The following is an 11,280-nucleotide window of genomic DNA, read 5'->3' on the forward strand; positions in this document are numbered from 1 at the left end:
CAACCTCTAGCCAGTGTCTAAGGACAATGTTATTTTGATGTCCAATAATGACGTCAAATGATGTTGATATTTGGTTGATTTTCGGTTGTTAGAAAGCAACCAAAATCCAACGTCGACCCAACATCTTAAACCAACATCATATTGACATCAAATACTGACATTTATTTATCAGGTATGGCAATCAAAATCCAACGTCTAATAAACGTCAATAGTGGTAACGCCCACACAACGTCAAGCTGTAACATCATTAGACCTTGATATTTGGTTGGTTTTAGGTTGGACGTTGGATATTGACATTGGCCTGACGTTGAGTTCTGACGTCAACTCGATTTTCATTTCCAAACAAGATGCAACGTCCCTTGATGTTGGGGTACATCATTAATCTGACGCCACATTGGCGTCTTGTGCCTGCTGGATGTTTAAGGCCATTTCGGTCATCATTCAGTAAACATCCGTCATCTTCTCATCAGTGACATGCATCTAAACAGTCTCTGGGTCAATGCGTGTAAAGATTTTAGACATCTTCTTGCACACTTTGAATACTTCCAAACAGTTTGCTGCAATTATAAATCGCCCATGTCTTGCTGTTGTTCATTATGATGCCATTTACCTTCTATGTGTGATTTGATTGGACTTGCAGGACTGATTTGTCTAATAATTGTTCTATCATAGAAAAGAAAAAATAAAGTAGTGACTGCAGGTTGAAGGAAAGTAGTGGAGTAAAAGTACAGATACAGCACTAAAAATGTACTCAAGGGTAAGTAAAAGTACACATTTTTAAAACTTAAAATTACAATTTCTGAGAAAAAACAATGTAATTAGTTACTTTACATCAATGTTTGCAAGCCATTCATATTTAGTTGAATGTTGTTGTCATTGACACGCTGTAAAACCCAACAGTCATCTTTATCAAATGAAATGTGTGTAGTTAATTCAAAATTGACTGAAAGTTATTTCTACTCACTTGAAAAGAGTTTTGAACTCAGTGTTGAAGGTAATGAGTTAATTTATTACCTCATTACTTCACCTTAAATGGAGCAAGTTCACAGTACTCGTATAGATTAGTTTTACACTCAAATGGTTTGTAGTAATCGGTTTCCTCAAACAGTTTAAGTTCCTTAACTTATTGGGTTTTACAGTACTCAGTTGGTTAAAGTTCTTTTTTATTTATTGGGTTTTACTGTGCTCAAATTGCTTCATTTACTCAGATGGATTAAGTTCACAGTACTCTTTAGGATTAGTTTTTAAACTTAAATGGTTTGCTGCAATTGGTTTCCTCAAATGGTTTGAGTACCCTTAATTTTTGGGGTTTTACAGTCCAGTTCAGCAGCATTCAAAAATCACATTTAAGGTCTTCATTGTGCAGTTTCTCTCTAACAAAATGTACACTGTAGGTCAGATATTTGGGAATATTATGATTTGTCAGTGTTTTTGAAAGTCTCTTCTGCTTATCAAAAATGTAATTGATGTGAACTGTAATAAATGTAATTTATTTCTGTAATTCAAAACATTATCACTCCAGTCTTCTTGTACTATTTCGGTCTTCAATCGTTACTACTGGTTCTCATTTTATCAGTTCAAAACAATATATTTCTGCTAATTTTAGTGGATACTTTTAACTTTTCAAAAAAAAATTTGATCTGAAGTAAAATATTTTAAACGTAATCATATTTACTGTCACATGTAATCAATTTAACGTGTCTGTGAAAATTCTTTGAATTGTACTCTTACTCTTAATATATGACAGTTTTCCTTATGAAATATATGAACATTGATAACAATCAGAACAAAATTATTCAGTAGCGAATCAGCATATCAGATTGATTATGTAACACTGAAAACGAGTAATAACTGCTGACAATTCTCAATTCTGCACTGTAATACAGAAATAAATCAGTTTAAAATACAGTCAAAATTAGAAGTTATTTTAACTGAAACAATATTTCACAATTTTTTTATTTTACTTTTGTCTTGATGAACACAAGAGACGTCTTTCAAAATAATGTTTCCAAATAAAATGTTTTGGCCTGTAGTTTACATCACGCCAGTAAGCGGTACACAAGTGTCATGAACGGTTATGAGAGAGCTGTGTGGAAGTGGATGATTCTCCCATAAGGATCGCCTCTACCACACATTTTGACTTTTATTATTACGCTGTACTGTCTCCTAGTGGTTGAATGACACTGTGCTGTCCACAACAATCCCTTTTCTCTAATAAAAACGTTTTCGAAAAGAAAGAGCAATAATACATGTATGATCACAGATTTTCGCCATAACGAGACATATGAATAGACTCACCAACAACATCACTAAAGTGATAACATATTCTCGCAGTCAATGCCATGGCTGTTTGTTAAAAACTAAGTGTATTTGTTTCTGACATGCGCGAATCCTCCGCCCATAAGTACCCTGGAGCACACTCTCGCCGCGGCCTCGCGGAGAGCAGAGCGCATGCGCACACCGCATCAGAATGTTGAGCAAAACGGACTAGAACAGAGACGGGAAGACGCGCAAGCAAATTCAAACATATTTTTCTCCTTGTCGAGGTGAACGTCTGTCGACCTAGAATATAACTTATAAAAACATGACGGAGCCCCAGTCAGCACTGTTACTCAGGAGACAGCTAGCAGGTAATATTTGAAGGCTATTAGCGAAGGCAGGCTAACAAACCGGTGAACGTTTTAGCCTGCCAGTGCAGCCGAGACGGAGCATTTTAGCCGTTAGCCGCTAGATTAGCAGCCAACAAGCGCTGTTTATTATACAGCATTCGTTAGCATGTTAGCAGCTAAAATAGCCGGCTAAAGGCAAGCACCGTCGTCTTTTGTTATTTTAAAATGCTAGTTTTGTAAGACTCTTGCTAAAATATCAACATGAGAGCTGTTCTAACATAATTAAAACGACAATACACCTCGTTCATTTAGTGTTATTCGGTTTATTGGTGTCAACATAAGTAAGTGTCAGCCACTTTTGTTCGTATCACACCGGCGGGGCTGCTCTCGATCGGCTACCCCCGTGTTTTGACATCTGTGTCCGGACGCAGTTTCCGCAAGAGAATCAGTCATCTTATTAATGGAGGAAAAGTCTGTCATTGTACCAATTTCTGCTCACCGTCTTATCGTTATCCGTCAAACCAATAGTATTATCGCATGGCTCAAATGTGAGATTTATAAGCCGTATAATGTGTGCCATTACCCCGCATCGGGTTGATCAAATCCCTTTGTTTTTCTAGGCTGGCTAGCAGGCTAAAGCTAACAATTGATGGCTGCTGTTTGATCACCAGCTCACTGGTACAGCAAGAACTGGAGTCCCACAGTCTCTGTCACCGTAGACGTGTGCGGGAAATTGGCTCTTATTAGAGTCGTTATGAGCGTTTCCTATTGTGTTATACCCAGCACACACACACACTGGGCAATATGATCCGCGAGTGTCAGCTTTACTGAGCTCAAGCCAGAGGAGGATTTCTCCACTGGGCCCCATTTGCGCAGTGCAGCCAGTGAAGTGAGTTCGTAATAGGGGTCAAACTAGGCAGATTGCCCGAGTTTGGGGGTCTGATGAGATCAATTAAAAAGCAAAACAACAACAACGTTAGATCTGCTTCATGACAGCTGTCTCTTTGCGTCACAGACAGCTCAAGCAACCCCATCCCCCCCAAATTACTCATCTTACACACACATAAAAGCAACTCGCCTGTTTCTTTCCAAGGGTCGCAGGGTGAGCGGCACCCCGGGCCTGTCATGGCGTCAGGTTCTGCAGAGGCCCTGTGCTTGATTGACTGATTCAGGGGGTCAGGGGCTGTTTTGGTTGTCTTTTTTTCAGAGGAACCAGCATGGTGAACTCATCAGCCTTGATCTAACTCAGTGAACCCTTCGTGAGAACAAAAGCCACACAACATCCATTAAAGTTGGCCCGTAAAAGATACGGGCGAGGAAAATGCGGGCACAACTTGTGTTTTGTTAACAGCATGTGTAAAAGTTTATTTTTTTTAAATAAATCACTTAGAAATTATCTTTATTTACTCACCCTAAGCCATTTAACACAATTAATCGATTAATTAGCCATTTTTCGATTAATCGAAATTGAATCGCAATCACGATTTGAAACGTTACGATTAGCTAATTACAAGAGGCTGAGATATGAAAATATTTGTATTAATTATTTTATTTCCCCTGTCCAGAGCAAATGCGTGACTGCCATCTTTGAATGATAGTCTTACTAGCCAATTCAGTGAGCACAATTGAGTGATGAGTGTCTTGCTAAAAAGTCAACTGACAGTATTGCCAGTGTCACTCAATCAACTTCAGAGTTGTTTCATCCGTGTTAGTTTGATGAGTTCTGTATTTTTATAAATATTGTTTTTGTTTGTATAATAAGCTACACTAATCTCCCTGATTTGAGTTTAACTTGTTTACAGAAAGGTAAGGTCATTCTATTTGTTTACTGTTTGCTCTAGAGAGAATTTGTGTCTCATTTCTGAATATTTAAAAATAAATTAGAATAAATGTTTAAGTAAGTTAATATCTTTTCAGTTCCTTTTTTTCACTACACTCACTGCATTTTAGCAGCAAGAAGCTACGTATTATTGAGCTGAAGCTTGACTACAAAATTAAATCAAAAATCAAATCGAAATCGCAGTATCTGTCAAAAAATTTTCAATTACATGTTTTTCCCAAATCGCACGGCCCTTGTATCTACTTTTCATGATCAATAGATTTTCTTCCCTAAATACGGAGAGAAGAGTGTTATTAGATGGCATAATTTCTTTGAAGCTAAATGCTCTAGCATTCCCTGTTCACTAGCATTAGATGAAGAGTTGTGTCCTTTCCTCCAAAACCTTGGCTGAAGAAAGTCAGTCATATACTGGTTGAATGAGCTGCGTGGAAGTAAATAAGTAATATTTTTATATTATTTGCGTTCAGATAATGTTCTGTTTATTAAAAGCACTACTGTTATGTCACTTCATGCTCATGCTTTTAAATTTGTGGGTTTTCTTTGCCTGTGAAGGTTTTATAATTAATTGATGGGAAAATATATCTCTGAAAGTGATTCCAATGATATTGTGTTTCTGTGGTGTTATTGTTAAATCTGCTGTGTGGACGTCTCTCTTCTATTGAATTTAAGGTGTTGGTAAACCTTTCTAGTGATGGCTGTCATCCATTCTTGATTTGAACAGCCCTTTATGGTATTTGTGTGGGTGTTGCTTAGGGTTGGGTGATAGGGCAAAAATGCAATCTTGATGATGATTTTCCATATTGAATAATAACTATATATATATCCAACAATGACTGAAGCCAGTAAAATGAGAGGGTCCATTAAATGGCATAGCATATTTTCTGTGGCTTAAAATTCAGTACATCTCTAATATCAATACACTTTTACATTCTTATTGTTGTACATTTCTGCTGTGTAATTGGTTCTTAGATCAATATAGAGTAAAAAAAAATCCAGAGCTTATCATTGTTATTGACAAATTTGATCGCGATTCGATATAATAGTTTATCGGCCTAGCACTAGTGTTGCTCGAATAACAAATCAGCACTCTAACATTGAAAGTAGGTTTGTTGAAATACAATTTTGAGTCATTTAATAACTGTCAGATAGCGGTAAAAAGCTGGCTTTGACAGAAGAGAGACTCTTCATATAAATGCCAGACTGTCTTAGTGATTCAGGTGCAAAAATGACACATCCATGTGACTGGATAACCAACTGTCATCTTGTTTATGACTACAAGGTGGTCATGCAGTCAACATCCAGTTATTCTGTTGTGCTCTGTCTTGCAAACACACAGAAGTTCAGACAGAGTATCTGAACAAACAGCCAGGCAGGCGTTCTGTAACTAAGAGTCACTCAGCTGATTTGATAGCCGACAGGCAAATTGGCCGTTTCTTGTCTGAAATGCTGCCCAGATGTAGGTCTAACTATCAGAACCCATGTGAAGGCATGAAATGCCACAATTTGCACTTTGAGTAGTTCCATGCAATTGTCAACCAAAGTTTTCAGCAAAATAGCCAAAAATATGGTCACACATCCATAAACAAATCATGTTTATTTTCCTTATTTAAAAATGTTAACAGATTGATATTTTTCTGAACCCATGACCCTGTGGTTGGTTGTTTTGTCAATATAAACCGATGTTTCAATATAGTATGAACTCATACTTTCTCTATGAATTTATGTTCTACTTGTTTTACTGCAAATGTCACATACATAAGACTTTTCTGTAAAAGTGACTAATCTGTATCTTGTTGTCTCTTCCTGACAGAACTGAATAAAAATCCTGTGGAAGGTTTCTCAGCCGGTTTGATAGATGATAATGACCTCTACAGATGGGAAGTACTAATAATTGGTCCTCCTGATACACTGTAGTAAGTCTTTTTGTTGTTTTATGAAATGCCATGTTGTGTGACTCTTACCAGAATGAAATTGTTATCAATCAGCTAAAGAATTAGTTGATGCGAAATAAAATTGACATCATTTACTCATGTAGAGCTAGCAGTACAGGTATTCTCACAGTCTAAGATGGGTAATGTCAAGTTTATTCTTGACATTATAAAAATATAGATGTGTCAGCTGCATTACATGGTCGAACAGGAAAAGCCATAATAATTTTTCGGTTTGTTTGACATATTCAGTGGATCAGGCAGGTAGCAGTGGTAGTGGTAGGATTGATTCTCTATGTGGTGGGAAATTAACTGAATAAGTTTATGTACTTGTTGTGATTCCATACTGGGTCAATTTAAGCTGTTGCAAATATTTCAATAACTTTCATTCCACCACAGTATTATAAGCCTTTTATATTTTTTCTGTTTACAGTGAGGGTGGTGTCCTTTAAAGCCCATCTTACGTTTCCCAAAGACTATCCTCTCAGGCCTCCTAAAATGAAGTTCATTAGCAGAAATATGGCATCCAAATGGTAAGTTTGCCTCATGGTCATTTAAATAGAATTATTTATACTTTACATAAATATTTTGTCAGCTATACATTCATATTGTTTAATACAACCACTTTTTTGTAAGTGTTTTTTTTTTTAACTTTGTTGGAAGCAGGGGCGTAGCACCCGGGGGACGTGGGGGATACGTCCCCCGTACTTTTAGAGACAGACCATTTAGAAACAGGTGATTAAGAATGTAAACCTTGGATTTCATACAGCGGTCCCCCCACTTTTAAAATGTCCACTACACCCCTGGTTGGAAGGATCGGTTGCAGATTTCCAAAAAAAATAAATATGAATTATTGTTATAGAACAATATTATTGTTATATTGGTGATACTGGAAACTCTTGAACTTACACTGACAGACTTCATTATAAATTCACCTGCATGCAGGATTTTGAAAGTGTTGATTCCATTTGCAGCATTGTGGGTATTTGTTGATCCACTTGGGAAATATCTAATAATCTGCCAAACCTAAATACTGACATGCTGTGTATTAGCCTAATAATGACATGAGATTTCTTGTGGCATTGTGTATAACTTGAATAACATTTTAAATTCTACATGTTCCTGAAACATTTACATGTTGTTATTTGCCAGCTGTTATGGTCATTAATAATTTCTTCAGCCACAAGAATTATCTTTATATATATTACCATGTTAATTAAAGGATCAGAAAAAAAATGGTTAATGTGGCTTCATACCCAAGCAACATACGCATTAACTGATACAAAATCCATGTCCTGTCTCTGCATTGTGTTCTGCACAGTTGACAAGAATGGTGATGTTTGTAGTTCGATATTGCACGAACCCCGGGGAGGATAAATATGGCTATGAGAAACCAGAAGAGCGCTGGCTCCCCATCCATACCGTAGAGACCATCATGATTAGCGTCATCTCTATGCTAGCAGACCCCAATGGAGACTCCCCTGCCAATGTTGATGCAGCAGCAGTAAGTATAACATCAAGTTGTTCAACCAGAGATGATTACATGTTGGCAGAAGATCTTTACTTCATGTTTAATTCATTTTTATCTGTTCAACATTTCAGAAAGAGTGGCGGGAAGACAGACATGGTGAATTCAAAAGAAAAGTTGCCCGCTGTGTAAGAAAGAGCCAAGAGACTGCCTTCGAGTGACATTCATCTAGCAGCTTGTAGCTTCACTATTTTCAGGGTAAGCAAATGGACTTTTGGCATCTTGTTTGACTGCCAACATCTTGTTACCTTTTTTTTTTTTTCCCAACATGACTGACTGATTGATTTGAAATTCTTCAAGTATAGAGCTAGATGATGTAGAAGACTTTTACTGGTGGTTTTAAATGAATATTTTAGAGAAACAAATGAACATTCGTCGTCTAAGAAAAAGTTTATTCATACTCAAAGTTTTTTAATATGTGACTATTTCTTGTTTTATAAATAAAAAGGGAAAGACACTTTAACAGTTGTTAATGGCATATGTTTAAGCACTATATAAATAGTCAAAGTATTACAGTTTTTGCTGATTTGTACTGTATTAAAATCACACAATTCCTATACTGCCCCACCTTCCTATACAGCTCTAATCCTCTCCAAGCAGGACTTTTTGTCAGACTGTGCAGAGATCTGTTGTGGTAATGTTAACCTGTTAGAACAGGTTCATGAAGCTTGTGTAAAGTAGAGGTTCAGATCTAAAGATTATTAGGTAACAGCAGTGGCTCTGTTGTCTGCTTGGCCTTTTATTGGTAATCTTCAGGGGCCGATCACAACAAATGTGCTTTTCAGTTCTGTAAACGCAAGGTGCACCACGCTGCCTTTTTGCTGACTTGAGGAAAGAGCAGTGTGCTGCTCTTTTTATGTTGCTAGATAACCACTCTATCAACGGTCTTCAGGCTGGAGCGGAGCGCAAGTTTGCTTTTTTTTCCCAACTGCAGGCACACGAGTGCTCTGTCAAAAATTGCAAGGTGGTTGAATGCAGGGTGCATAAACAACACGCAATATGGTTACTGCCAATAGAAAACCTTTTTCTTTTAAAAAGATGTTTAGTGTTATAGTCAGCTTTTAAGACTGTTGCACTTGTTACTGATGGTCAGTTTATTTGTTTGCTCATCAAAGCTCATGAACCAGTAGTGTTGTTCAATTCTATCAAGTGTGTTAAAATACGTTTCTGTTTTAATTTGTTTTAAAGTGTTTGATGGCAAAGCTGAATTTTAGTAGCCATTTGTCCAGTTTTTAGTGTCACGTGATTTTTCAGAAACCCATTCTAACATACTGATTTACCATAGGAGGACTCCTAGGATGCTCATATTACCCTATATTGATATGACAGCTGTTTGCATCAATTTTCAGTGAACAATGGCTCTGTGTTGCTGCTCCATCAGAAAGCACGTGGAAATACTTTTATTTAAGACCATGTTTTTACTCCGAACTCATAACTTCAGTCAAGTGTTTGAAATCATTCTGAGAGATGATTCTGTAATCTTTACACTGAATCAAAACAGCAACTGTTTGATTATTAGTTTGTTTCTTGTATCCATAGGTGACTAACAATAAAAACAAATGATACGCATAGGCTACACATAAATTGGGGCATGAAGCTAGTCTTCTAATGGAAAGCTTCCACTGCAATCATAGAAACTGGTTCTCATGTGTTTTACATTGTCATATTTTGATTGGTTTGTGCGATTGGCTACATTTTGTGAATCATGATCAGCTGATCAATTGGAGTGTTCTAATTGTTCAAAAGCGTTTAAAAAACAGCATTTATTTGAAATACTTTTCGTAATGTTTTACTGTGACTTTTTTCAATATAATGAATAGAAATATTAATTCTTTTAATAACTTTTGATGGCTTTAGGCTTTTGAACCAGCGTGTGCATTTAAGTTGCGTTTCTAGAGAATAAAATCTAAGCTGAAATGTATCTTAGTCACTTGTTTTGAGAAATCAATTGAAATGAATGTGGTGATTGTTCTGACATTTGAAACCTCTCTAATATCACTGTCTGTACCTTCACAGGTCTCCAGTTGAGAAACAACATGGCACTGTTTTCTTGCACTCTACCACCCATATTGCTGGACTGGTTTTCATTGAATGTTGGCAGTAACAGACTGGCATTAATAGGCTGCAATAGAACATAAGGCCATCACCGATGCTGACAGAACACACCAAGCAAGTGCCAACAAAAGAGAAAATACAACTTCAAAACGATTACGCTTTTTTTTTTTTTCTATTTTTTTTTCCTTTTTGTGTTTTTTTTTTTTTTTTTTTCTCAAGTTTATGAACTGATACAACTTTTCAGGAAGAGATTGTAAAGATGTGTACATAGCACAGACATAAGAACCGGATATATATAATAACTTGTTCCTATCCATCCAGCAAGACTTAGTACCAAATAAAATAGCAGTTCTGTAGTTAGAGTGTGACATCATGTAAAGTTTCTCGAGAGTCTAGTTCATCTCTCCCTCCTACCGCCTCACAGGTGCGACTGCCTGTCGGTTTGAAACAAAAGTCTGCTTTGGCTATTCTCACTCAAACTCCATGCGGTTTAAGGTGGCGAAGGCAGGGGTAAGCTATGGTTAGGATTCAAAGCATGCACGTGACGTTGGACTGCTTTCTCAGTCGGGACACTTCAGGTAAAAATAGCTGTAAAGCACGGTCATTTTCTTAAGAATTAGGGGTCATGAAGGTCTTTCTCTGATTTGGTTTTTAAATGGGGTGGGGGGTGCTCTTACTTTGGATGACTGCTTTCTGAGTGTCGGATTCTCACCTTTGCTCTCTTTTTTTGTCCATTTGAGGCGGGGAGGAAATGGCAAGGAAACCCATCAGATGTGATTTTCTTCTTTTTCCTGCATGTTTTAAGTTTTTCTTCTTGTTTTGTTTTCAAAAGTGCCTCCAATTTAAATCGCTTGGCTCATTACATGCCCTGCATCAAATGGGAGCTAAAGGGAGGAACGTGATTTAAGAACTGCTCAACATCCTCTCAAGCTTGTGTGAATGTGTGAGGTTTATTTTTCTTCATAACCTTCTTACCAGCATTCTGGATTCTTTTGGTGTAGCAATAACTCTGCTTTGCCCAACTTTGTGCGGACATCTCAAAAATTGGATATTCATGTAAGATTTCTAGTAAAGATTCTCCCTGTATCAGAGCAGTTTTTTGTTTTCATGCTTGACATCTTTTGTGTGGTTTCTTTGATAGGTTTCTTAGCCATGCTTTAAATGTAGATTTCTTGCAGACGTTTTCTGGGATTTCAGATGTGTGTGTGTGTGTGTGTGTGTGTGTGTGTGTGTGTGTGTGTGTGTGTGTGGTGTGTGTGTTTAAGGGAGATTGAGTAAAAGTGTTATGAAGAGTGTGTGTGCGAGTGTGTATGTGTGTGC

The 11,280-nt window shown here is 37.1% G+C and overlaps 1 protein-coding gene across 1 annotated transcript; it reads left to right on the forward strand.

Moving 5' to 3' along the window:
• The first annotated feature begins 2,442 nt into the window (after positions 1-2,442).
• LOC130228510 (ubiquitin-conjugating enzyme E2 G1-like) lies at positions 2,443-9,971 on the forward strand. Its single transcript, XM_056456941.1, is given in 9 exon segments — positions 2,443-2,630; positions 6,260-6,362; positions 6,811-6,823; positions 6,825-6,890; positions 6,892-6,910; positions 7,699-7,739; positions 7,741-7,878; positions 7,980-8,103; positions 9,922-9,971. Coding segments are annotated over 8 exon segments (513 nt in total). The 5' UTR covers positions 2,443-2,584; the 3' UTR covers positions 8,067-8,103; positions 9,922-9,971.
• The last annotated feature ends 1,309 nt before the right edge of the window (positions 9,972-11,280 follow it).

This window comes from Danio aesculapii, chromosome 5 (genome assembly GCF_903798145.1).
Source record: "Danio aesculapii chromosome 5, fDanAes4.1, whole genome shotgun sequence".
In the NCBI taxonomy this organism is placed as follows: Eukaryota; Metazoa; Chordata; class Actinopteri; order Cypriniformes; family Danionidae; genus Danio; species Danio aesculapii.